The sequence below is a fragment of the Erinaceus europaeus genome, chromosome 4, assembly GCF_950295315.1.
Source record: "Erinaceus europaeus chromosome 4, mEriEur2.1, whole genome shotgun sequence".
Taxonomy (NCBI): Eukaryota; Metazoa; Chordata; class Mammalia; order Eulipotyphla; family Erinaceidae; genus Erinaceus; species Erinaceus europaeus.
The window spans coordinates 66518611-66545400 of NC_080165.1; the positions used below are offsets into that span (position 1 = coordinate 66518611).

A 26790-nucleotide genomic window follows, 5' to 3' on the forward strand; every position below is an offset into this window, starting at 1 on the left:
TGGCACACCTGGTTAAGCACACACATTGCAGTGCACAAGGACCCGGGTTCAAGCCTTTGGTCCCCACCTGCAGTGGGGAAGCTTTATGAGTGGTGAAGCAGAGCTGCAGGTGTCTGTCTCTTTCCCTCTCTATCTCCCCCTCCCTTCTCAATTTCTGCCTCTATCAAATAATAAATAAATGAATGTAGTTTAAAGACGGATTGACAGAAAAAAGTAAAATAGGCTTTGCGTAGAGGTCAGCTGCCCATGACCTGCCTGATAAATGCTACTGAGCTGTTGAGGTATAAATAGGCTTTAAGAGGATTAGGACTCCATACAGATATGATAGCTTGAAAGGGGTAACTACAGTAAGGATTTAAGGGTAGAGTTAGGAATTGAGCAGGGATTTGCAGAGAGAACCCTGGGGACTGCAGGCAACCAGCCATAAGCCTGGCTCCAGGAGTACAGAAATGCTTGAAAGCAACAAACCATGATCCGCAGAGCCTGGCTTGAAGCCCTGCAGTGAATCATCAGCAATGCCAGTGTTCCCGTGACCTACTAGGGCCCTTCTTGCTCAAGCCTGAACTTTCCATTTGCTTCTCTCAAATTGTCAGACCTGAGACCACTAGAATCAGAATGCGCATCATGCTTCTTGGTTTTCTACATTTACTTCTCTCTCAACCTTTTAAAAAATAAGAATACTGCTTAATTCTGTGTTATAGTGGTGCCATGGATTGAACCCGGGACCTCAAGACCTCTAAGCCGCCTTAGGCACGAAAGCCTGTTGCATTTTAGTCTCTGTGCTAACTCTCCAGCCCACCTTTCCATTTCTCTCTTTTAATGTGGTGCACATTTCTAACCTTTCATGTGAGTCTGTCACGGAGTTGTCTCCCTGACCCAATTTTTTTTTTCTGCCTCCAGGGTTATTGCTGGGGCTCGGTGCCTGCACCGTGAATCCACTGTTCCTGGAGACCATTTTTTCCCCTTTTGTTGCCCTCGTTGTTTCATCATTGCTGTGGTCACCACCATTGTTGCTGTCGTTGGACAGGACAGAGAGAAATGGAGACCGGAGGGGAGACAGAGAGGGGGAGAGAAAGACAGACACCTGCAGACCTGCTTCACTGCTTGTGAAGTGACTCGCCTGTAGGTGGGGAGCCGGGGGCTCAAACCAGGATCCTTATGCCGGTCCTTGTGCTTCATGCCATGTGCGCTTAACCCACTGCGCTACTGCCCAACTCCCCCTGACCCAACTCCACTTTAAGGAGAGAGATACTGACCAAACACAGCTTCATTATTCATGTGATTACACTTTGCTTCCGTGTGGTGCTGGGGAACTGAACCCAGAACCTAATTCTTGGAGGGCATGCGCTCTACCTTGAGCCACCTCCTCAACCTCTACATTTACATGTTTTATTTGTTAGATTTCCAACCTGCCCCAATCAATTCCCACATGTTTTAGGTGACATGAGTACATTTTGATAATGTGAAAGCAGAAATCACTCTGGATTTTAAGCTCGAATAATTCTACATGTAGGGCCAGGCAGTGGCACACTGGGTTGAGCTCATGTTACCAAGTGCAAGGACCCGGGTTCAATCTTTGGGACGGTGGGGTGGAGTGGAGGGAAGCTTCATGAGTGGTGAAAGGCTGCAGGTGTCCTTCTCCCTTTCTAGCTTCCCCTTCCCTCTGAATTCCTTTTTTATCAAATGAAAAATTAGGAGGGTATACAGCTGGTTGAGCATGCACATTACCATGCACAAAGATTCGGGTTCAAGCCCTAGCTCCTCACCTGTGGTGTGAGGGTGGGGGTGATGTTTCATGAGTGATAAAGCTGGTATCTATCTCTCTCCCTATCTTCTCCCCTCTCAATTTCTCTCTGACCTATCAAATAAAAATAGAAAAAAAAATTTTTTTATTAATAAATTAGGACTGGGTGATGGTGCACCTGGTTGGACCATTACCATATGCAAGGGCCTAGGCTCAAGCCCCTGGTTTCCACCTGCAGGGGGAGAAGCTTCACAAGTGTTAAAGCAGTGCTATCGATATCTCCCTTTCCCTTGCTCCATCTCCCTCTTCCCTCTCTATCTGTGTTTATCCAAAATATATAAATAATAAAACTCTGGATATAATATGTGGACATTCTGAATACCTTGGAATTGGGTTCTATGGATGTACCTGTCGCTAAGCTGAGCTCAAGAGAAGCCAGTTTCACCTTTTCTATCGCAGCTTCTTCTGTAAGCTGAAAAGGTGATTGAGTGGGCAAGTCAAAACATGGCTTTTCTCACCTGCAAAATCTGGATAATAATAGTAACTACTTTATTGAGTTGTCAGAGATTAAGATAGTATCTCTAAATTACTGTCTATGTAAAATGCTTGGCATAATGTATGGTGGTTATAATAAGCATGTTACGTGTTTTTTCATCTAAATTAAACTTCACAACCATTCTAAGGTAAGCATCATATTCACATTAAGAGATATTCTAAGTTCCTTTTTCAGCTGGTCTCAAATATTACAGGACACGGCAACAAAATGGAAACAATGGCCTCCAGGAGCAGTGGATTTATAGTGCAGGCACCAAGCCCCAGCGATAACCTTGGAGGCAAAACAAACAATAACAACAACAAAAACAAGAAAAACTACATGACACAAGCCTCTGGAGTATCATTAAATTTGTACTGCCATCTAGCAATATAAATTATTTATTGAATGTCTATTGTCTGCCCTATCCTGTGGGAGGTGCTTTATATTATATAATTTAATACTTTGACTTTGCTGAGTAGGTACTAGTCACTACATTTTACTAATGAATAAACTTAGGCTCCAATAGAGCTAAGTATCTTGTCTAAGTTTACAGTAGTTAATGGGTCTAAGCTCTTACTAGACTCAAGTCTGCTTGATACTGAAGTCCACGTTTTTTCTATTGTGCTACTCAGTAATATTGTGGCAAAACTAATTTAATGCTATAATATGAGAGGAGGTATGATTGACTGCTCACTAATAGAAATATTAAGAAGCCAGATGACTGGCTTAAATGGCTTTATATTCACTGTAGCATGTTTAAGTGGACAAAGACATAAACATTATTCTCTCTGATCATCTAAACACAGCACTATTTTTTCTTTCTAGAGATCTATGGATTTACAAATGATTTTTAATCAGACCATAACACTACTTATTTGAAAGAAAAATATACTTCAAGTGAAGGAAACTCCAAACTATACCTCAATAAAAGATAGCATTAAAACAAACAAACAAAAAACTTATCTCCTGACTTCTAGTTCACTCCACCATTGTGCCCATACTTGTTTCACCACAAAACTGACAAGGAATTAACTTGGGTGTTAATTTTAAGCTTCAGATTATAAACTTTTACTTGGTAAACTCAACTAAAAAGAAGCACACAGAAGACTTCCTCAGCTTATCAGGATGAAGACATTATTTTTGTTTCTATCAAGAACTAGGCGTCAGGGGCTGGGCAGTGGTGCACTGATTGAGTGTGTGTGTTACCATGTGCAAGGAGCGGAGTCAAGCCCCTGGTCCTCAGTTAGAGTAAGCTTCATGAGTGGTGAAACAGTGCTGCCGGTATCTTTCTCCCTATCTACTCCCCCTCTCAATTTCTGTCTCTAACCAATGAATAAATAGTCTTAAAACAAAAGCAGGTTTCAAAATACTGAATACTTTTGTCAAAAGAACTGTCATCGACTGTCCTATGTACTATTTCCTTGCACTGCATATGATTTGAAGTACGAAGTAATCTGCTTACAGGTTGATGTCACCTGGCAACAGCTGAAAGTAGAAAGATATCTTTAAAGGAGCTGACATGGAGAGCCACTGGTGGAGAGTAGGCATAAATCACCCTATTATATTACAGAAAATAACGCTATCTGTAAAAAAGCACAAAGAAACTTAGGTCTGGGTCTATATTTATTTTGAAAGAATTCTTTTAAAGTAAAAAGGTGTCGCTAATTGCTGCTTTGCTAAACACAAGAACCATTATATTACTCTCGTTTTATGGACTATTTCCTAACGCTGTGACTTACACAGAATGAGAGTCAACAACTAAACTGCAAATGGGATGAGGTCACAGGGCACAAGACTGTAATTCTTTCCATGTTAATGACAATAATGTAAATCTGTTATCTTAAGCTATACTCATTCAAAACAGTGATACCTGATAGTACGTGAGGAAGAAAGATTCCCCTTTAAGGAGGGAAAAACTGAGAGTTCATAACTATTCCAAGGATGCGAAGCACAAAAGAAACAGACCTGAGTTTACTGTAAAAAGTAAATCAATTGCTCCCTTGGGGCTTATACACCAACAATTTCAACCCATTATAGTCTTGCCTCTTTCAGGGCTTTAACTACTATTTCATTAAAAAAATAGATGTTTCTGAACAAAAAAAGTATCTTTTACCAGAAGAGCCACCCCCCCCTTTTTTTTTTTTAATTATGAGAGGATGATATACAAGAGGCAGGTTAGAGAACTACTCAGTTCTGGCACAGGGTGTTGTTAGGGCTTAAACCTGGAGTCTTCCTGGCCTCAAGCATGCAAGTTGTGTGCTTGAGCTAGCTCTCTGGCCAGAGACCTTCTTATTAATGAGTAACTTAATAAAGAAAAATATCTCTGCTTTGAATAATCAAAGCATTTTCTGGGGGTTCAGATGGCTCACCCAGTAGAGCACACTTTACCATTTGTGTGAGGACCTGGGTTCAAGCCCCCAGTCACCACATGGGACACAAGTGATGGAGCTGTGTGCTGTAGTACTGAGCTTTCTATCCCTCACCCTGTCTAAAAATTCTACTAGATTTTTAAAGATTTATGTTTATGGAAGAATAAGAAACTGGGGCATGAGGAGGTCAGAGTACCACTTATCTCTGGTATTTGGCAGTGCCAAGGATTGAACTTGGGATCTTTGGGACCTCAAAGTAAAACCAGTGCTCTAATATTGAGCTATCTCTCCAACTCATCGTTTGATATTTACTGTATTGGGTGCTAAGTTAACTAACTAAAACTTATTAAATGAATTACGGATGAAAGGAAACACAGTAATTTCTTGAGAGCAGCAATTCTACTACAATTATATGCCACAAATGTGCTTGACCTGCTGCAATGTATAATCATTTGCAAGGATATAATGCTTTCCAACTTACATTTCCTGGGTCCAGTTCAAGATTTTCATGTTTATCACTGGGGCTCAAGGAATGCATAATGAACCCACTGCTCCTGGCAGCCATTTTTTTCCCTTTTTCTTTATTTGGTAGGGGAGAGAGAGTTTTGAGAGGGAAGAGAAAGAAAGAGGAGACAAAGAGACATTTGTAATACTTGCTTTACCCTGTTTCCCTCTGCAAGTGGGAACTGGGGGGGGGGTCGTCTCAAACTCGAGTCTTTGCACATGGTACATGTACTTAACCAGGCGTGCCACTGCCTGGCCTCCTCAAATACTTTTAAATGAATGAAATGCTGTAGATCAGTATCAGTACAAACTAGCAATCAAGCCAGAATACAGTATCAAAATACATATTTGACTCTTGGTACATAGAAGTCAAATGGTTTGCTGATATTTGTTAAAACCAGAACTGAAATAATGACATGCACAAAGCAATGGATAAAGTGGTCATTTCTTTACAGTCCAGTGTGTCACTCTTTACAGTCCAGTGTGTCATTCCACCCCCTGCTTTAAAGTGGGCAGGACAGGTGGACTCAGCAGAGCAGTGAGTCCACCTAAAAGCACTCTCCAATTCAACATATAGGTTTGACCCATCCTCATTTCAAAATCTGGCACAAATCTCTTTAAAAAGATTTTTAAACATATTACTTAATTTATTATTGGATAGAGACAGAAAGAAACTGAGATGGGAGGGGGAGATAGAGAGACACCTGCAGCACTGCTTCACCACTCGTGAAGCTTTCTCCCTTGCAGGTGGGGACCAGGGGCTTGAACCTGCATCCTTGTGCACTGTAATGTGTGCGCTTAACCGGGTGCGCCACCACCTGGTCCCCACAAGTAGTATCTTATCACTTGTTTTCCTCTTTTGCCTCTGGCATTGCTTTCCAGATTGGTTCCTTGATGTGTTCTGGTAACCGTTCTAATTTTGTCTAAAAAGAGAAAAACAAAAACCTTAATATATCATGGACTTAAATCCAACTCTTTGGCCACAAACTGTATTAATTTAGTCCCTCAAATCCTCTTGAGTTTTCTCTTGCCCCTCCCATCTTTTTGTAGGGCTGTGAAACTGGAAGGAAGAAACTAGCTGGTGTAAAACATTCTTACACAGATAGTCTATTTGATCCTCAATGATTTCCAGGGCCTATATGACCATGTGGTCCTCACAACTAGTGGGAGGAGACTTCAGAGGCAGCTTGGAGAGAATATGGGCTGCAGTGGTAGAATTCTGTTGAGCTAGGAGTCAGGTGGTAGCGCAGCAGGTTAAGCTCAGGTGGCGCAAAGCACAAGGACCGGCGTGAATCCTGGTTCAAGCCCCCAGCTCCCCATCTACAGGAGAGTCACTTCACAGGTGGTGAAGCAGGTCTACAGGTGTCTATCTTTTTCTCCCCGTCTTCTCCTCCTCTCTCCATTTCTCTCTGTCCTATCTAACAATGACGACATCATCATCAACAACAGTAATAACTACAATAAGATAACATGGGCAACAAAAGGGAGTAAATAAATATATCTATATATATATATATATATTTTTTTTTAAAGAGAATTCTGTTGAGCTGCCACCACTGCATGGGTCAGGGGCAGACAACTTTGCCTCCTAGTTGAGCTCCTCTATAATCAGTGGGACAGGGCCAGGCTGCCATGTATCAAAACAACACAAGTTTTCCCTAACTTAGGTAGAAACTCGAATCATACCTTTGTAACTTCCATAGCAACTCCTTCAGGTAAGTTTCGCTGAATATACTCCAAGTAGACATTTGCTGTACTTCCAGTTAGATGTTCTAACTGAAATTCAAAATGAAATTGATGCTGTTAAAGCCGAAGTTTATTTTTTATTTCTGTAAAAGCAGTAGAGACTTTTCTTGCTCTATACAATACTGCACAGAATGCCAATAAGAAAGAAAGGGAGAAAGAGGAAGAGAAAAAAAAAAGAGGAAAGGAAAGGTAAGGAAGAAAGGCAGGTAGGCACAGATTCTCTGACTGAACTGGATGAGAGGAGCATGGCCCTGGTTCTTCCCAAATGCTTTACAGTCAGGGCTTCATGGAACCCAGCTGGAATGTAAGATATCAAAGCAGTATACATATAATAGTTTCAAAGAATAACTCAAGAAAAAAAGAAACAAGATTAGATTACAAGATGATGTAAGTTTTCCTATTGGCTCCATGGCACAGTACTTCTGTCAGATATAAGTGAATACATTTTTGGATGTTTCTTTTACCGAAGGGTAGGACTATATCTAATTATTTGTATACTCAGTGCCTAACATGCTTCCTTTTGTTTACTTATTATTTATTTTTGCTCAGCCTGGGCCTCACACATATATGATTCCTCTACTCTGAGCCATCTTTTCACTCAGAGAGAGAAAAAGCACAGAAAAGACACTACTGTACTAGAGCTCCCTCTGGTGGTGCTTGAACTTGGGTCATGTGGATGGCAAGGCATATATCCTACCTGAAGAATATTGTTAAAACATTTACCAGTGGTTTGGTATGCAGAGGAAACACTCTTAAGAATTTTAGCTATCTAATTTAACCATCACATTAACCTTGATATGGGTATGGTTATTATCTCCATTCTAAATGAATGAACAGAGGCACAGGTCACATGCAAGCAGATTTCTAGATTTGGATCTGGCTGTCTTGACTCCAAAACCCAAGCTTTCCTTAACCACATGATTATGCTAACCTTCATAGGTGCACAAATGAGTAACAGATGAATGAAAAACCTTAATGTTTCCCATCAAAATGTGGGAAATTCAGTTAGCATGTGGGAAAAAAAAATTTAATGGATGGTGCAAAAAGTAAAAATTTGGAAACAAGAACAAAAATCATTCCAATGATATCTTAGTGTGTAAAAATTAGCCAGCTTAATCTGCACTAAACATTTGAAAGTATGTCTTATGCTAAAGTATGAATTACTCTACAGGATGGTTTTGAGTCTGATTTTCTAATCATACTACTTTCATAAACACGGGAAGACCTGCAACTATCAGCCACAAGCTAACTGAAAGGAAGCCAACCCAGTCAATATTAAAGGAAAGTTGTGCCGTGCTAGTGTAAAGACACGGGCACTTCAGAATTCGCCTGCATGTCTGAGATCAACTCACCTCTAGACATCTGTAAAGTGTCCTCATTTCATACTGAACTCTGTGCTTCTTAAAAATATGCACTGATTTGAGAAGAGTAAATCGTTCTATTTTCTTTGGAGGTTCATGTCTGAAAATTAATGGGTAGAACAACACATTTAAGCTAAGTGATGGTAAGACCTGAGTCTCCACAATTTTGTAGGTCAGGCTCACACTCAATTACAGGCATTAACTACCATTTACAAACTTCCATTTGTCAAAATTGTCATCTCTAACTGCTGTCATAAAGTTCAAGCCAAAATAAACATCGCAGACAGAAACAGAACATTTTTCCACAGACTCAAAAATGAGATTTGGCATGCAAGCATACACAGAAACATGTCTCCAGTTTGTACACATTTGAAGTCTCTTACCAACCAAGTGTATGAACTGTGAAGAGGAGCGCTAGTGTGTTATTGTATATTCGGTTCGAGCCCCTGGCTCCCCAACCTGCAGGAGAATCGCCTCACAAGTGGCGAAGCAGGTCTGCAGGTGTCTATCTTTCTCTCCCCGTCTTCCCATCCTCTCTCCATTTCTCTCTGTCCTATCCAACAACGACAACATTAGTAACAACAACAATAATAATAACTACAACAATAAAACAAGGACAACAAAAGATAATATATATATATATATATATATATATATATATATATATATATATAATGTATACTATATGGGTGTTGTTTTAAGAAAATCTGCACATATAGTAATAATCATAAAACTTTAGTCTAGGTAGGGACACTCAGAAGTAGTGGGTGTGACTTAGAAAGGAAGAGAAGGCCAAGCCATAGAAGGAAAAAAAAAAAGACTAAATACATATAAATATAGTTATAGAAATAATAGTCAACCCATATCTGTGATCTTGGGAGAACTAATTCAGTTTCCATTGGGGGAAAGGGGACACAGAACCCTGGTGGTGGGAAAGGTATGGAATTATATCTGTTACCTCACAATTTATTAAATCACTAATAAAAAAATAAAACAAAAAACTCTTTAGTCTATTATGAGAAATGCACAGATTCCTATTGTATGTTAGAAAGCAAGACTGGTAAAGTGTGAAGTGGACCCTTCAACATTAGGATGAGTATGTGACAAGATATAAGAGGAGGTGACATCAGTGTTATACGAAGCTTGCTTTACTCATGCCATGAAATTACTAGGTATGTGGTGTTTTGAAACAATGAATATATTAGTCTTCTGGGGCCAGGAGACAGCTCAGCTGGTAGAGTGTACTCTACCACGCACAAGGATCTAAGTTAGGGGGCAGGGGTATATAGCATAGTGGTTATGCAAAGAGACTATCATGCCTGAGGCTCAAAGTCCCAGGTTCAATCCCCTGCACCACCTATAAGCCAAAGTTGAGCAGTGCTCTGGTAAAATTAATTAAAAAAATTGAAGCAATGTTTAAAAAAAAAAGGATGTAAATTAGAGTGCTGACTGCTATATGGGTGCACCTGCACAAGGGAAGCTTTACGAGTAGTGGAGCTGTGATGTGTGTCTTTCCTTCTAGCTCTATCTCCCTGTCTCTCACCTTCTATCTTAAAAAAAAAAAAAGAGGTGATAAGCCTGAGAAATAACTCTGGTGGCAAAAAAATATACATATATATATTTTAAAAATCATCAAATCCAATGGATTTAAAAAAGATTATTTGGGGACTTCCGGAGGCAGAGCTACGAGCAGCAGATCGCTTTCTCTCCTCTCCGCTCCTCTCCTGGATAAACTAGGAATACCAAAGGAGACCACCCAGACCGAAACAAGACAGGACTAGAATGACCACAGAAACCCAGTAAATCACCCGTGAGTACAAACACGCGTGGCTGGTGACAGAGAGGAGAGAGGGGCCTAAGGAGAGATTAAGTGACTGCTAACAGTTCGACAGTTTGTCAGTGGAGACACCACCTCCAGTCTGCTCCACCAACAAGGGGACAGCTGAAGGGAGGAAAGGACTCCCCAGAGACTCACCAAGTACAACTCTGAGTCTCCATTGCTACTACCCTCAGAATCTGGAGCAGCAACAGGGAGGGACACCAGGGCACAGAGATCTAACCGGGAAACTCAGGAGAAGACCTATACCTCGGTGGCATAGCTGAAGGGCTGTGAAAGTCTCTTTGCATAACCACTGGATTATCTCTGCCACACCCTGCTTTATCTCTTGGTCAGGAGCCATTGATTAAGCCAAGAAGCCTATTGATAGTTTAAAAGCCCTCAGGCTACCATAGCCTACAGGGAAAAAAAAAAAAGGCTTTTACACCACTGAACTCCAACTCAGGGATTGAAAAAACTGTTAACTTATATAAAATGGTTAAAACAACAAGAAAAAATAATGGAGACTCGAACCAGGACAAGAGTCCAGCTAAAAGTCCTCCAGAGGGCGAAGCACAAGACATCGAGTTCAACATCCAAACATTAGCTAAGGAAATAATAACAGGAGTGAGTAAAGAATTTGAAAAAATTGTAATCAGAACTGCAGGAACAACAAATGAGAATATGGAAGAAAATTCTAATAATCTCATGGTTATTAGAGAGCTGAAAGCTGAAATTGCTGAGCTAAGAAGGCAACTAGCTGAACAAGCTAAAACAGTATCAGAGCAGGGCAACAAAATAGAGGAACTCCAGAAAGCAGTAGAGGGCAGAGAGAATAGAATCAATGAGGCTGAAGACAGAATTAGCAAGATTGAGGATGAATTAGAGACAACTAAAAAAGAAGTAAGAGATCTCAAAAAGAGATTAAGAGATGCTGAAAACAACAACAGAGTCCTATGGGATGACTTCAAAAGAAACAATATACGCATTATTGGCTTACCAGAGGAAGAAAGAGAAGGGGAGGAAGAAAGCGTTCTCCAGGCCATAATAGCTGAAAATTTCTCTAGTCTAGACAACACCAAAGACATAAAGATTCAAGAAGCCCAGAGGGTCCCAAACAGAATTAACCCAGACCTAAAGACACCAAGACATGTCATACTTAGATTGGAAAGGAAGAAGGATAAAGAAAGGATCCTCAAGGCTGCAAGAGAAAAACAAAGAGTCACCTACAAAGGAAAACCCATAAGATTAGCAGCAGACTTCTCCATACAAACACTACAGGCCCGAAGAGAATGGCAAGATATCTATCGAGTGCTCAATGAGAAAGGCTTTCAGCCAAGAATACTATATCCTGCTAGATTGTCATTCAGACTAGATGGAAGCATCAAAACCTTCTCAGACAAGCAACAGTTGAAGGAAGCAACCATCACCAAGCCTGCCTTGAAAGAAGTTCTGAAAGGTTTCCTATAAACAACCAGACCATCACAAATAGAACATATATCAAAACACTCTAAAACTCTACAAGAATGGCGTTAAAATATCTTCAATCTTTGATATCAATAAATGTGAATGGCCTGAATTCACCTATTAAAAGACAGAGTAGGAAGATGGATCAGAAAACACAACCCAACAATATGTTGTCTACAGGAAACTCACCTAACGCAACAAGACAAACACAGACTTAAAGTGAAAGGATGGAAAACTATCATTCAAGCCAATGGCCCACAAAAAAAGGCAGGAACAGCTATTCTCATATCTGACATGATAGACTTGAAAATAGATAAGATTAAAAAAGATAGGAATGGACACTACTTAATGCTCAGAGGATCAGTCAATCAAGAGGACTTAACAATTATTAATATCTATGCACCCAATGAGAAGCCATCTAAATACATCAAACTTCTACTGAAAGAGCTACAGCAATATATTAACAGTAACACAATCATAGTTGGGACTTCAACACCCCACTCTCTCAACTTGACAGATCATCCAGGCAGAAAATCAGTAAAGACATAAGGGAGCTAAATGAAGAGATAAACTAGAACTATTGGACATTTTCAGAGTCATTCATCCCAAGAAACTGGAATACACATTTTACTCAAATCCACATGGATCATTCTCAAGGATAGACCATATGTTAGGCCACAAAGACAGCATCAGCCTATTCAAGAGCACTGAAATCATCCCAAGCATCTTCTCAGACCACAGTGGAATTAAACTAACACTTAACAATCAACAAAAGATTAGTAACAGTGCCAAAATGTGGAAGCTCAACAGTACACTTCTTAACAACTTCTGGGTCAAAGAGGAAATCAAGGAAGAAATCAAAATGTTTCGAGAGTTCAATGAAAATGAAGACACAAGCTATCAAAATATTTGGGACACAGCTAAAGCAGTCCTAAGAGGGAAGTTCATAGCTATACAAGCACACATTAGGAAACAAGAAAAGGCACAAATAAACAGCCTGATTGCACATCTTAAAGACCTAGAAGAAGAACAACAAAGGAACCCTAAAGCAATGAGAAGGACAGAAATCACTAAAGTTAGGGCAGAAATAAATAACATTGAGAATAGGAAAACCATACAAAAGATCAATGAAAGTAAATGTTGGTTCTTCGAAAGAGTAATCAAAATCGACAAACCTTTAGCCAGACTCACAAAACAAAAAAGGGAGAAGACCCAAATAAATCGGATAGTAAATGAAAGAGGAGATATCACAACAGACACTGCAGAAATTCAACATATCATGCGAGGCTTCTATGAACAACTATATGCCACCAAGTTAGAGAACCTGGAAGAAATGAATGATTTCCTAGATACCTACCAACTTCCAAAACTAAGTAAAGAGGAAGTGGATAACATGAACAGGCCCATCACAGCTAATGAAATTGAAACAGTTATCAAAAATCTTCCCAAAAATAAAAGTCCTGGACCAGATGGTTTTACAAATGAATTCTACAAAACTTTCAAAGAAGAACTAATACCTCTACTTTTAAAAGTCTTCCAGAAGATTGAAGACACTGGAATACTCCCTGCCAGCTTCTATGAAGCCAACATCACCCTGATACCAAAAGCAGACAGGGACACAACCAAAAAAGAAAACTACAGACCAATATCTCTGATGAACATAGATGCGAAAATATTGAACAAAATTCTAGCCAGCCGGATACAGCAGTATATCAAAAAGATTGTTCATCATGACCAAGTGGGGTTTATCCCAGGTATGCAAGGTTGGTTTAATATACGTAAATCAATCAATGTGATCCACCACATCAACAAAAGCAAGACCAAAAACCACATGGTCATATCAATAGATACAGAGAAAGCCTTTGACAAAATACAACATCCCTTTATGATCAAAACACTACAAAAAATAGGAATAGATGGAAAATTCCTGAAGATAGTGGAGTCTATATATAGCAAACCTACAGCCAACATCATACTCAATGGTGAAAAACTGGAAGCATTTCCCCTCAGATCAGGTACTAGACAGGGCTGCCCACTATCACCATTACTATTTAACATAGTGTTGGAAGTTCTTGCCATAGCAATCAGGCAGGAGCAAGGAATTAAAGGAATACAGATTGGAAGAGAAGAAGTCAAACTCCTTATTTGCAGATGACATGATAGTATACATGGAAAAACCTAAGGAATCCAGCAAGAAGCTTTTGGAAATCATCAGGCAATACAGTAAGGTGTCAGGCTATAAAATTAACATTCAAAAGTCAGTGGCATTCCTCTATGCAAACACTAAGTTAGAAGAAATTGAAATCCAGAAATCAGTTCCTTTTTCTATAGCAACAAAAACAATAAAATATCTAGGAATAAACCTAGCCAAAGAAGTGAAAGACTTGTATACTGAAAATTATGAGTCACTACTCAAAGAAATTGAAAAAGACACAAAGAAGTGGAAAGATATTCCATGCTCATGGGTTGGAAGAATTAACATCATCAAAATGAATATATTACCCAGAGCCATCTACAAATTTAATGCTATCCCCATCAAGATCCCAAGCACATTTTTTAGGAGAATAGAAAAAAATGCTACAAATGTTTATCTGGAACCAGAAAAGACCTAGAATTGCCAAAACAATCTTGAGAAAAAAGAACAGAACCGGAGGCATCACACTGCCAGATCTCAAACTATATTATAGGGCCATTGTCATCAAAACTGCTTGGTACTGGAACATGAACAGACACACTGACCAGTGGAATAGAATTGAGAGTCCAGAAATGAGGCCTCACACCTATGGACATCTAATCTTTGACAAAGGGGCCCAGACTATTATATGGGGGAATCAGAGTCTCTTCAACAAATGGTGTTGGAAACAATGGGTTGAAACATGCAGAAGAATGAAGCTGAATCACTGTATTTCACCAAATACAAAAGTAAATTCCAAGTGGATCAAGGACTTGGATGTTAGACCAGAAACTATCAGATACTTAGAGGAAAATATTGGAAGAACTTTTTTCCACATAAATTTTAAAGACATTTTCAATGAAACGAATCCAATTACAAGGAAGACTAAGGCAAGTATAAACCTATGGGACTACATCAAATTAAAAAGCTTCTTCACAGCAAAAGAAACCACTACCCAAATCAAGAGACCCCTCACAGAATGGGAGAAGATCTTTACATGCCATACATCAGATAAGAGTTTAATAACCAACATATATAAAGAGCTTACCAGACTCAACAACAAGACAACAAATAACCCCATCCAAAAATGGGGGGAGGAATTGGACAGAATATTCACCACAGAAGAGATCCAAAAGGCCGAGAAACACATGAAAAAATGCTCCAAGTCTCTGATTGTCAGAGAAATGCAAATCAAGACAACAATGAGATATCACTTCACTCCTGTGAGAATGTCACACATCAGAAAAGGTAACAGCAGCAAATGCTGGAGAGGGTGTGGGGTCAAAGGAACCTTCCTGCACTGCTGGTGGGAATGTCAATTGGTCCAGCCTCTGTGGAGAACAGTCTGGAGAACTCTCAGAAGGCTAGAAATGGACCTACCCTATGACCCTGCAATTCCCCTCCTGGGGATATATCCTAAGGAACCCAACACATCCATCCAAAAAGATCTGTGTACATATATGTTCTTGGCAGCACAATTTGTAATAGCCAAAACCTGGAAGCAACCCAGGTGTCCAACAACAGATGAGTGGCTGAGCAAGTTGTGGTATATATACACAATGGAATACTACTCAGCTGTAAAAAATGGTGACTTCACCGTTTTCAGCCGATCTTGGATGGACCTTGAAAAAATCATGTTGAGTGAAATAAGTCAGAAACAGAAGGATGAATATGGGATGATCTCACTCTGAGGCCGAAGTTGAAAAACAAGATTAGAAAAGAAAACACAAGTCGAACCTGAAATGGAATTGGAGTATTACACCAAAGTAAAAGACTCTGGGGTGGGTGGGTGGGTGGGGAGAATACAGGTCCATGAAAAATGATGAATGAAATAGTGGGGGTTGTATTGCTAAATGGGAATCTGGGGAATGTTATGCATGTAAAAAAAAAAAAAAAAAGTAGAAACGCAAAGCAGAAATTGACTGAGTTTGGAGTATGGCACCAAAGTAAGAAAGCAGAAGTATACTAGAGTTTGCAGTGAGTACCTCCCTAATACTTCCTCTCCACTTTTCCAAGCTTTGGGTCCATGATTGCTCAACAATTTGTTTGGCTTTGTATGTTAACTCTCTTTTCAGTCACCAGGTTCCAGGTGTCATCAGGATGCCGGCCAGACTTCCCTGGATTGAAGACACCACCAATGTGTCCTGGAGCTCAGCTTCCCCAGAGACCCATCCTACTAGGGAAAGAGAGAGGCAGACTGGGAGTATGGACCGACCAGTCAACGCCCATGTTCAGCGAGGAAGCAATTACAGAAGCCAGACCTTCTACCTTCTGCAACCCACAATGACCCTGGGTCCATGCTCCCAGAGGGATAGAGAATGGGAAAGCTATCGGGGGAGGGGGTGGGATATGGAGATTGGGCGGTGGGAATTGTGTGGAGTTGTACCCCTCCTACCCTATGGTTTTGTTAATTAATCCTTTCTTTAATAAAAAAAAATAATAATAAAAAAAATTTAAAAAAAAAGATTATTTGGAGGGGAGTTGGGCGGTAGCGCAGCGGGTTAAACACATGTGGTGCAAAGTGCAAGGACCTGCGTAAGGATACTGATTCGAGCCCCACCCCACTCCCCACCTACAAGGGTGTCGCTTCACAGGCGGTGAAGCAGGTCTGCAGGTGTCTTATCTTTTTCTCCCCCTCTCTGTCTTCCCTTCTTCTCTCCATTTCTCTCTGTCCTATACAACAACAACAACAAGGGCAACAAAAATGGGAAAATGGCCTCCTGGAGCAGTGGATTTGTAGTGCAGGCGCCAAGCCCCTAACCTCTATCCATCATGAGTTTCTATTTCCATTTGAGTTTCCACTGACCTAGCTGGGGTCAGCATCATTTTCCTGGTTGATCATGTTACAGTACCTACCAGGTCAGATCAGAAAGGATCATACTTACACTTTAATAGAAAGACCAAGTTCTTTTGCAGCAAGCACAGCAAAATATTCATAACTATCTAATACAGCCTTATCATGGCCTTTTACTAAAACTGACAGGTGTTTATATAATGTATCTGGTTCATCAGAAATGGTTATCTGCAATTTCAAAATAAAAAAGAAAAGTGTCAGACATGCTTTAAAAAAATACAACTAGAGAAAAACCAACACATCACACTTAACTGAATAACTTCAGAGTGTAATAATAAAGAGGGGGAATAATGTTCAGTAACAGCCATTGTTACTATTATTATGGCCAGGGCTTCACTGGGGCTTTGTTCCTGCATGTTTCTACTGTTTCCAAGCAGATTTTCTTCTTCTTCTTCTTCTTTTTTCTTTTCTTTTTTCAAGTACAGGGTGAAAGGCAGTGAGAGAGAAGCAGAAGAGACCACTGCACTGCTTCACTGCTTGTAAAGCTTCCCTTTGCACCTTTGCACGGTGCTCCCATGTGGTGGCTGGGGGCTCCATCTCGGCTCCTCATATATGGGAAAATGTCAGTTTTACCAGGTGAGCTACCTCCAGTCCCTGCTCAGTAACATCTTAATACTGTCAGTTTAAATATCTAGATACAATCACACTCACATCTCCATAATGATTCTTCAAATCTGTTTTGTAAATAAGTGTGAATCAAGAGAACTTTGGCAGTAACCCACAAAAAAAACTAACAGGATCATCTAACTTAATACTTTAAGCCCCAAATACACAATGAGAAAGGAACTTTGAGTTTGTTAATAACAGTAGCCTGGCTAGGAGACCTGGAATGAAAATTAAGTCTACCACTTTTAGTTGAATGACAATGGGCAAGTCACATAACCTTGGTGTTTTCTTGTATGTAAAACATGACAATATCTATGTTATAACTCAGCACTTCTATAGGGAACAAATAAGAAAATGCAGATTTAAAGTGCTTACAAATTATAAAACACTGTTATACAAGGATGAGCTACTGCTATGCACATTCTTGTTAGGTTTTATTTCATGTGTTTTTCCTGCCCTAAAAGAAAATTATTCATCTCATTAAAACGTTATGACACTGACTATACATCTAATTTCTACCTCTTCTATCCTAATACTTAAAGATCTTAGACATAATGGGTTTGACATTTCTGACTTTCTTCCAAGAGGTGAATTGCCTTCGCTTCATTCATCTGTGAAACCAGTAATTTAGATCATTAATCCAATGATTTATGGTTAAATTACCTTGTCCCTGAAAGGAGTCCTACTTACTAACCAGGAAGCTACACATCACTCCCAATAATCCTGAGTAGGGTAGCTGAAGTAGTAAGTATATTGGTATCCTCAATTTTCAGTAAAAGGACAAAGGATGGGAAATATAGTCCTAAGATGTGCTCTTATCAGTCCTCAGGGCTTAAAAGATATTTTGAATCTGTTACAACAATTGAAAATCGGGAAATTTCACTAAATCTAAGATAACCTGGCACCATAAGGTCTGATTTCCTAGAAGCAAGTGACTAGAGTACTCAGCAACTGACTCAGTGTAAAGGGCATTGCCTGCCACCCCATGCCCACCCTGCCACTTTCCCTCACAGGTCTTGTCCAGGCAGGCATATAAACTGGAGACCTGGATTTAGAAGTATCATCTTGGAAATACATCCAGTGATTATTAAGTTAAAAGAAATGAAACAGCAATACATTATGTAATAATAGTTCCATTTTGTTGTGCATGTATATAGGTATAATAATTATGTACAAACATCTAGAGAGAGAGAGAGAGAGAGAGAGAGAGAGAGAGAGATCATCCCAGCCTGTAAAGGGGTTGTTTTTGAGGGATGGGACTAGAAGGATTTGGAATTTGTAAAGATTTCTTTTTCTTTTCTTTTGTTTTAATGTATTTTTAAAATCAATTAATTAATTAATTTCCCCTTTTGTTGCCCTTGTTGTTTTTTATTGTTGTTATAGTTATTATTGTTGTTGTCATCATTGTTGGATAGGACAGAGAGAAATGGAGAGAGGAGGGGAAGACAGAGAGGGAGAGAGAAAGACAGACACCTGCAGACCTACTTCACCACCTGTGAAGTGACTCCCCTGCAGGTGGGGAGCCAGGGGCTCGAACTGGGATCCTTACACTGGTTCTTGCGCTGCGCGCCATGTGCGCTTAACCCACTGCGCTACCGCCCGACTCCCAAAGATTTCTTAAAATTACAAATAACACAGAAATTGGGTTGTTGGGACCATTGCTTTTACTTCAATGAAATAAGCTTTCACAGCTACTTCTGAATTTTCCTTACATGTGCTAGTGTTCTTTCTTATAATGCACAGCAAGGGATTGTCCAAGCCCAAGTTTAATGTCTTCAAATGGAAAAACAAAACAAAACAAAAAAACAACTTTAAGGCTATAAGAAAAAAATCTTTTTTCTAGGCTGGCTATGCAAAAGATTGACATGGCACTAAGATATCAGGTTCAATCCCCAGCACCACCATAAGAGCAGCTAGACAGTGCTCTGGTGTCCGTACCTCATTAAAAATAAATAGAAATAAAAATAAATTTTTATTCCTTAACATAAGATCAAGAACTCTGCATTATTAATTATGATAACTCTTTACATTATGCTACGTGAACAGTCAGAGATGTTTATTCCTTTAGTTATCTCAGGTAATTTACTCCTTTAGAATGTAACCACGATACCCTAAAAGATAACATGAACATCCAGCCCACATTAGAGAATATTCAATTCATGTAAAATGTACATAAGTTGTTATCCCAGAATAAAACTCTTTTTAAATTTATTTATAAAATAGTTAAGAAACAACCTCAAATGAAATAATAAAGAAAATCCACTGCTCTCCTTAGGCCAAGAATCAGATGGCACATACCGTAGGTTTAGTCAAATCCTTGAGGACATCAACGTGCAGGTTTGAAAACTGTACCCACTTCATACTGCTACTGCTAAGTATGGAAACAAAGAGAAACCTAAGTGAAAAAGCACAAGAGCCCGTTTTCTTGTTCAATTTAGCATGCTCAGTGATAGATTTACCTAAGAAATCCACCATTTTTAGTAATATTGTTCTTGGAATTGTTTGTAGACAAATTTCTTGAACCCTAAAAAAAAAAAAAAGAGAGACATGTCTTAGAATTAAAGTCAGTCCTAAGCCATTCAATTTCCACTAAGAATCAAAAGATGTATGCTGCCTCAAGCAAAAGAACAATTTATTACTTCAAATGAAGATGTTGGGAGTAAGATGCCAAATTAAATTTCAGTGAAAGACAGAGGAAAGAGAAAGACTATTCATAGATTTGCTACCATTCAAAATGTACACTTAAAATATTAGAGAACTACAGAAGCCAGACTTTCCACCTTCTGCACCCCATGACGACCCTGGGTCCATATTCCCATGTGGTTAAAGAATAGGAAAGCTATCAAGGGAGGGGATGGGATACGGAGTTCTGGTGGTGGGAATTGTACCCCTCTTATCCTATGGTCTTGTCAGTGTTTCCATTTTATAAATAAAATCTTTTAAAAAATACTAGAGAATCTGATTTATTTATACTTTTGTCATCATTGGGGTTTCACTGCTAAGGACTAACCTTTTCAGACAGAAAGAAAAGGAGGGAGACAGAGAGGGGAGAAAGACACCATACTGCTAAAGTTTCCTTGCACTAGGGGCTGGGCTCAAACCTGAGTTGTATGCGTGGCAAAACAGGCACACTATGTGAGTCAGCCTGCATCTATATCTCTTAATGATCACACACACACACACTTTACTTCCAGTCACTGGGGCTTGGTGCTATGAATCCACTGCTCTAGGCAGCCAACCCACCCCCAACCCAGCCCCCATCACTTATTTGATAGGACAGAGAGAAACTGAGAGGGAAGGGTATTCTCAGGCATTCAGGTCTTTTGCATAATTACTATCTCCCTGGCCAGGAATCTGTATGTTATAAAGCCTGGTAACAAAACACTTCTTCTTTTTGTTTGTTTTAAACTTTTTTATTGGGGAATTAATGTTTTATCTTCAACAGTAAATACAATAGTTTGTACATGCATAACATTTCCCAGTTTTCCATATAACAATACAACCCCCACTAGGTCCTCTGTCATATATATATATATATATATATATATATATATGATTTATTTATTTATTCCCTTTTGTTGCCCTTGTTTTATTGTTGTAGTTATTGATGTCCTCGTTGTTGGATAGGACAGAGAGAAATGGAGAGAGGAGGGGAAGACAGAGGGGGAGAGAAAGATAAGACACCTGCAGACCTGCTTCACTGCTTGTGAAGCAACTCCCCAGCAGGTGGGGAGCCCAGGGCTCGAACCAGGATCCTTTCCCAGGTCCTTGCACTTTGTGCCACCTGCACTCTGTCATCCTTTTTTGTACCTGTTTTCTCCCCACCCACCCACCCACCCCAGAGTCTTTTACTTTGGTGCAGTACACCAATTCCAGTTCAGGTTCTACTTGTGAACAAAACACTTCTTTATAGAAGTAATTCCAACATTAAAATAACAGTCATGGGGGCTGGGCAGTAGCACAGCAGGTTAAGCACATATGGTGTAAAGCACAAGGACTGGCGTAAGGATCCTGGTTCAAGCCCCTGGATCCCCACATGCAGGGAAATAAGGTGGTGAAATAAGTCTGCAGGTGTCTTTCTTTCTCTCCCTCTCTCTCTTCCCCTCTTCTCTCAATTCTCTGTCCTATCTAACAAGGACAGCAAAAACAACAACAAGGCCAACAAAATGGGAAAAATGGCCTCCAGGAGCAGTGGATTCGTAGTGGAGGCACTGAGCCCAGCGATAACCCTGGAGGCAAAAGAAGAATAGTCATAAAGTGGAGGTTTGGAGTGGTGGTGGTCATGCACCCAGTAGAGGTGTGCAAAGACTCAGGTTCAAGCCCTTGGTCCCCACTTGCAGAGGGGAAGCTCCATGTGGTGAAGCAGTGACGCAGGTATCTCTTTCTCCTTCTCTTCCCTCAATTTCTGTCTCTATCAACAACAAAGAAAAAAAAAAAGCTGCTGGAAGTGGGATGGGTTTGGATCCATCATACAGGCAATGAACCCCAGCAATAACCCTGGTAGAAAAAAAAAGTTATAAATGTATGGGTATCAAGAAAAAAAACTGTGACTATATTTCCTCAATATTTTTACTAACTAAATGTTCTATAAAATAGCTGTTTTGCCAGAACATTTTGTAAAAGACTTATTTTTCAAAGAACCAGAGCATCACTCTAGCACATAATACTGCTGTGTGAAGCTGAGGAGACAGCATAATAGTCATGCAAAAGACTCTCATGCCTGGGGCTCCAAGGGCCCAGGTTCAATCCTCAGCACTACCATAAGCATGAGCAGTGCTTTGGTCCTTCTGAGTCTTCCTTTCTGTCTCTCTAGCTCATTAAAATAAAATAATATTTTAAAAATCTTTGAAGTGGGGGCTGGGTAGTGGCTTGCCCACTATGATATGCAAGAACTTGGCTTCAGACCTCTGATTGCCACCTGCGGGAGGGGCAGGGGAAACTTCACAAGTGATGAAGAAGCAATGCTGCCAAGCCTCTCTCTACCCCATTCCGGTTCCTTCTCAATTCGTCTGTCCTATCAATAATAATGATGAAAAAATAATTTTCAGTTAAAGTTAATCTGGAGTTTTCAGGATGTCATGCTTGAGAGTTTAACACTTTATGTATTATACCCCCTATCAGGTCCCTGCTACAATATCTTTAAACATAATTTATTTACTACTGAAATGAGCATTTTAAAGTGTCCTTCTTCTGATGCTTCTATACAAGTTTTTTTTTTTTTTTTAAGTATATGAATTTCTTGGTTTGGTCAGAACAATTAGCTTACAGATAAAGTACACACTGGGACTTACACCTGGTTTAACCAAATCCTATATTGTGAGCCCCCTCTAGTGGAGGAAAACTAGTTTTTAGGAAGTATATACACGGCAGGTGCTTTTTAATCATTCATTATAATAACGTAGAGAGAAAAAGAAATCTAGCTGACAATGCTATTTGAGAATCATTTTGCTCAGCTGCAGTTTCCAAGAACCTATAGATGATGCCAACTGAGGATTTACTATATATTTGCCACCTGTTTTTCCTTTAGTTTTCCTGAGATTTGAAAATACAGCATGAAGGAGTGGGGGCATAAGATACTAAAACATATTGAAGATTAGTATAACAGTTTAATACAAGTGAACCTACCATGTTTTGATTAAGTGTCATATATGTTACACACACACACACACACACACGCACACACACACAGAGTCTATTTGTGGTTCTGGTGAGCACAGTAGGTAGTGCTAACCTTGGATGAATGACATCTTGGGATCAACCCCTGCTATTTAATATTCCTGAGTTATGTTCTGATGCTTCTCTCTATCCCTCTTCCCCCACCCTTATCCTTAATTTTTAAAATTAATTTTATTTAATGTAATATCAAAATATTAATTTAATAAAGCCCCTGGTCCTCACCTGCAAGGAGAAAGCTTTACAAATGGTGAAGCAGGACTACAGGTGTCTCTCTGTCTCCCTCCCTCTCTATCTTCCTGTCTCTTGATTTCTGGCTATCTCTATCAAATAAATAAAATTATTTAATTAATTTACCTTCCTTATTCTTCTTAAATTTTTAAAGGCTTTTTCTGCACAGTCAGGGAAATAGTTTAACTCACAGCATCAGATATGTACACCCGAGGCCCCTGTTTAGATACTGGGTGTTACATGTACTAGAGTAGGGCTCTGACTTCTCTCTCCCATATGTAATAAATAAAATTTTATTTCCACTTTTAGTGGTCTGGGAGGTACAAGATGAAGCATTGGACTTTCAAGCATGAGGCCCTCCTGACTTTGAATCTCACACTGCATATGCCAGAGTGATGCTTTTTAAGCTAATTATGCTATCCCTTCTTTACAATGGAAGAAATAACAGCTTTCATATTCTCCCTTGATTAAGTGGGAAAAACAAAATGGCAGCACAATACACTATAGCAAGAATTATGTGCCATTTCCCATAGTCACATAGAAAATCCCTCCCCCACTTTTATGTCAACTGGGCACACAATTCAGTTGTGCAGAAGGACCATATGTCTAAGGAATAATATACTTGGGTATCATATTTTTCCAGTACAAACTTTTATTATATTAGAAGGTAGAGTGCCACATATTAAAACAACAAATTGCCCGTAATAAGTTAAGAATGGGGCAGGGGTAGATAGCATAATGGTTATGCAAACAGACTGTCATGCCTGAGGCTTCGAAGTCCCAGGTTACCCTGCACCACGGTAAACCACAGCTGATCAGTGCTCTGGACCCACATAGTCAACGACTGCCACCTCTCCAGATTCACAGGAGGTCTCGAAACTTTACATCAGGCTCAACCTGATGCTGTTGACTGGCTACGGAAGAAGGGCAAACGCTAGAAGAAGTAGTGCTCTGGTAAAAAAAAAAAAAAAAAGTTAAGAATGGGAAGTCAGGCGTAGCGCCGCGGGTTAAGCGCACCAGCGGGTTAAGCGCACGTGGCGCAAAGCGCAAGGACCAGCTTGAGGATACCGGTTCAAGCCCCTGGCTCCCCACCTGCAGGGGAGTTGCTTCACAGGCGGTGAAGCAGGTCTGCAGGTACCTGTCTTTCTCTCCTCCTGTCTTCCCCATCTCTCTTCATTTCTCTCTGTCCTATCCAACAACAATGACAACAATAATAACTACAACAATAAAACAAGGGCAACAAAAAAAGGGAATATTTTTTTTAAATTAAACAAAAAAAAGAAGTTAAGAATGTGGTGGGGGTGTGTGTGTGTGTGAAGCTGAGGAGACATCACAATAGTTACGCAAAAGACTTTCATGCCTGAGGCTCCAAGGGCCCAGGTTCAATCCCCAGCACCACCATAAGCTATGAGCAGTGCTTTACTCTTTCTGCGTCTTCCTTTTTGTATCTCTCTTTATCTCATTAAAATATTTAAAAAAAAAAACCAACCTCTGAAGTGGGGGCTGGGTAGTGGCTTGCCCACTACGATGTGCAAGAACTTGGCTTCAAACCTCTGGAAGGGGGTGGGGGGGTGACAACTACTTCACAAGTGATCAAGCAGTGCTGCCAAGTCTCTCCCCCCTCATCTCTCTGTTCCCTCTCAATTCTTCTTTGTCCTATCAATAATAATAATAATAAATTAATCTTCAGCTAAAAAATTAAGTTTCTCTCTCTCTCTGTAGGGGGTAGAGTATTATTTGGGTAGTTTAAAATTTCAACCTCTAATACTACATGGCTTTGGGGGAAGGGCTGGAAGATCTAAACTATTTTCATAATAGTGAGATAGATATTATTTGTGACTTTTCTATTCTTATGACTTCAACAGAGTACACTTATGCTTTCCAGGTGCTGCATAACATGCTATAAAGCAACAGAGTGGAGAAACAGATATGAGAATAGACCTTTGGTTAAGCCAGACATTAAAGAAATTTACAAAGTCATAAAACATAATCACCTTTCTCATTGAATATTTTAAAAAAGTATTTCCCATAAGCATTAATATGTAATGAACTGATTAATAGTTTACTTTAAAATGAAACAATTTTTAAGACTGCCAGTTTTACTTTATTTTTAAGATTTTATTTATGAGAAAGATAGGAAGAGAGAGAAAGAACCAGACATCATCACTCTGGCAGATGTGCGCCAGGGATGAACTCGGGACCTCATACTTGAGAGTCCAAAGCTTTACCACTGAGCCACCACAGGGACCACAAGTTTTATTTTATTTGCCTCCGGTGTTATCGCTGGGGCTGGGTGCCTGCACTACGAATACGCTGCTCCTGTGGCCATTTTTTTTTTTCTTTCGTTTTTTTGGGTAGGACAGAAAGGAATTGAGAAGGGACAAAGGTAAAGTGGGAGAGAGACATAGAGACACCTGCAGACCTGCTGCACTTCTTGTGAAGCGACCTCCCTGAAGGTTGGAAGGTCGGGGGTGGGGGGAAGCGGAATCCCTCCGCGGGTCCTTGGGCTTCATACTATACGCAACTAGATGGTGCGCCCGACCCCCCCCCCCCCGTTTTATTTTTTAATAAACTAAGAATTGATAGCTTCAACCCCTTAAGAAATAAAAAGGCTCTTTGGAGTCCGCAACCAGTTTTAAAATGTAAAGGGGTGCTGAAGTTGCCAAACTTGAAAAGCACTGCTTGCTTCTTCTTTTTTTTTTCAATAGAAGTATCGCTGCACTTTAGCATTATACATGTTTCAGATGTGTATCACTTAATCAACATGTGTCCCTTTAGACCTGATTTACGACACCCACTCTTCCCAGCCCTCTCCAATACTCTGCAGCTGCTTTTCCTCCAAAGAACCACGTAATGGATATCTAACCAATTCTTGTGATTTCACATTTCTGAATAGCGGGCATCTCAGTTTGGTTACATGGGCAGTGTCTGCGGTCTTGTGCAAACTCAACCCGTATTTCTGCGAGGTAAATATACAATCTCCTTTGAGCTTCAGTTTATTTTGCAAACGTGAGAGGTAAGGTTTGGAACATAGGATGTTCACATCCTTTACAGCCCTGACACCCTGCAATTCTTTTTGTTCTCATCCTTCGCCCAACTTATTCATTTATGTTGTATACCATGAAAATTTGAAATAAAATCAGCCCCTTTCTCACCACCTTCCTGCACTAATGAAACGAGGTGCAGAATAAAGAGCGAGGAAAGATCCTGACTGACAGAACGAAGGCTGGCATCAAAATTTAGTAGTATCTGTTCCCGTCGGTTTTCCACCCTGCCCCAGTTTGCTGTTTACCTGCCAGGCGCGCCGGCACACAACACCCAGGGCAGCTCGCGCCGCCATCTTGCCGTCTCGACCTCCAGGATCGCTTCCGGGGTCATGGCGGTGGCGGCCTTAGACCATAGAGTTCCGCAAAAAGAGCCTTTTGACACCGGCACGGCCATAGAGACGTGGTTTAGAGCTTTTGAAGGTGGGGCTGAGAGCCCTGAGGCTAAGGTCTTGATAAAGTTACTCCAGTCCAGAATCAGAGTTAACAAGCCCTTCAAAATCTATGTGGTTCCGGTTTTATTGAAGGCAAACTTCACAAGCTACATGCTTGGGGGGAGGGGAACAGTAATAAGTGGACGGTGTAGTGACCAAATGATACTTATTTCTGTTGTTCAAAATTTTAGCAATTTTGTTGTTGTTGTTGTTGTTAAAAGTAGCCTGACACT

The 26790-nt window shown here is 40.1% G+C and overlaps 1 protein-coding gene across 2 annotated transcripts; it reads right to left on the reverse strand.

Annotated features, from left to right (window-relative positions):
* Nucleotides 1-5774: 5774 nt before the first annotated feature.
* On the reverse strand, nt 5775-26523 carry MRPS10 (mitochondrial ribosomal protein S10). 2 transcript variants are annotated; one of them, XM_016191145.2, is made up of 7 exons: nt 26372-26523; nt 19635-19699; nt 19474-19543; nt 16601-16737; nt 8251-8359; nt 6839-6928; nt 5775-6075 (listed from the first exon to the last, which is right to left on the reverse strand). In XM_016191145.2, the coding sequence occupies exons 1-7, from the start codon at nt 26417-26419 to the stop codon at nt 5995-5997; spliced, it is 600 nt and encodes a 199-aa protein (XP_016046631.1). In that variant the 5' UTR covers nt 26420-26523; the 3' UTR covers nt 5775-5994. The 2 variants fall into 2 exon arrangements, with proteins under 2 accessions (XP_016046631.1, XP_007529798.1); XM_007529736.3 differs by having other exon boundaries at nt 19474-19546; nt 26372-26521.
* Nucleotides 26524-26790: the final 267 nt, after the last annotated feature.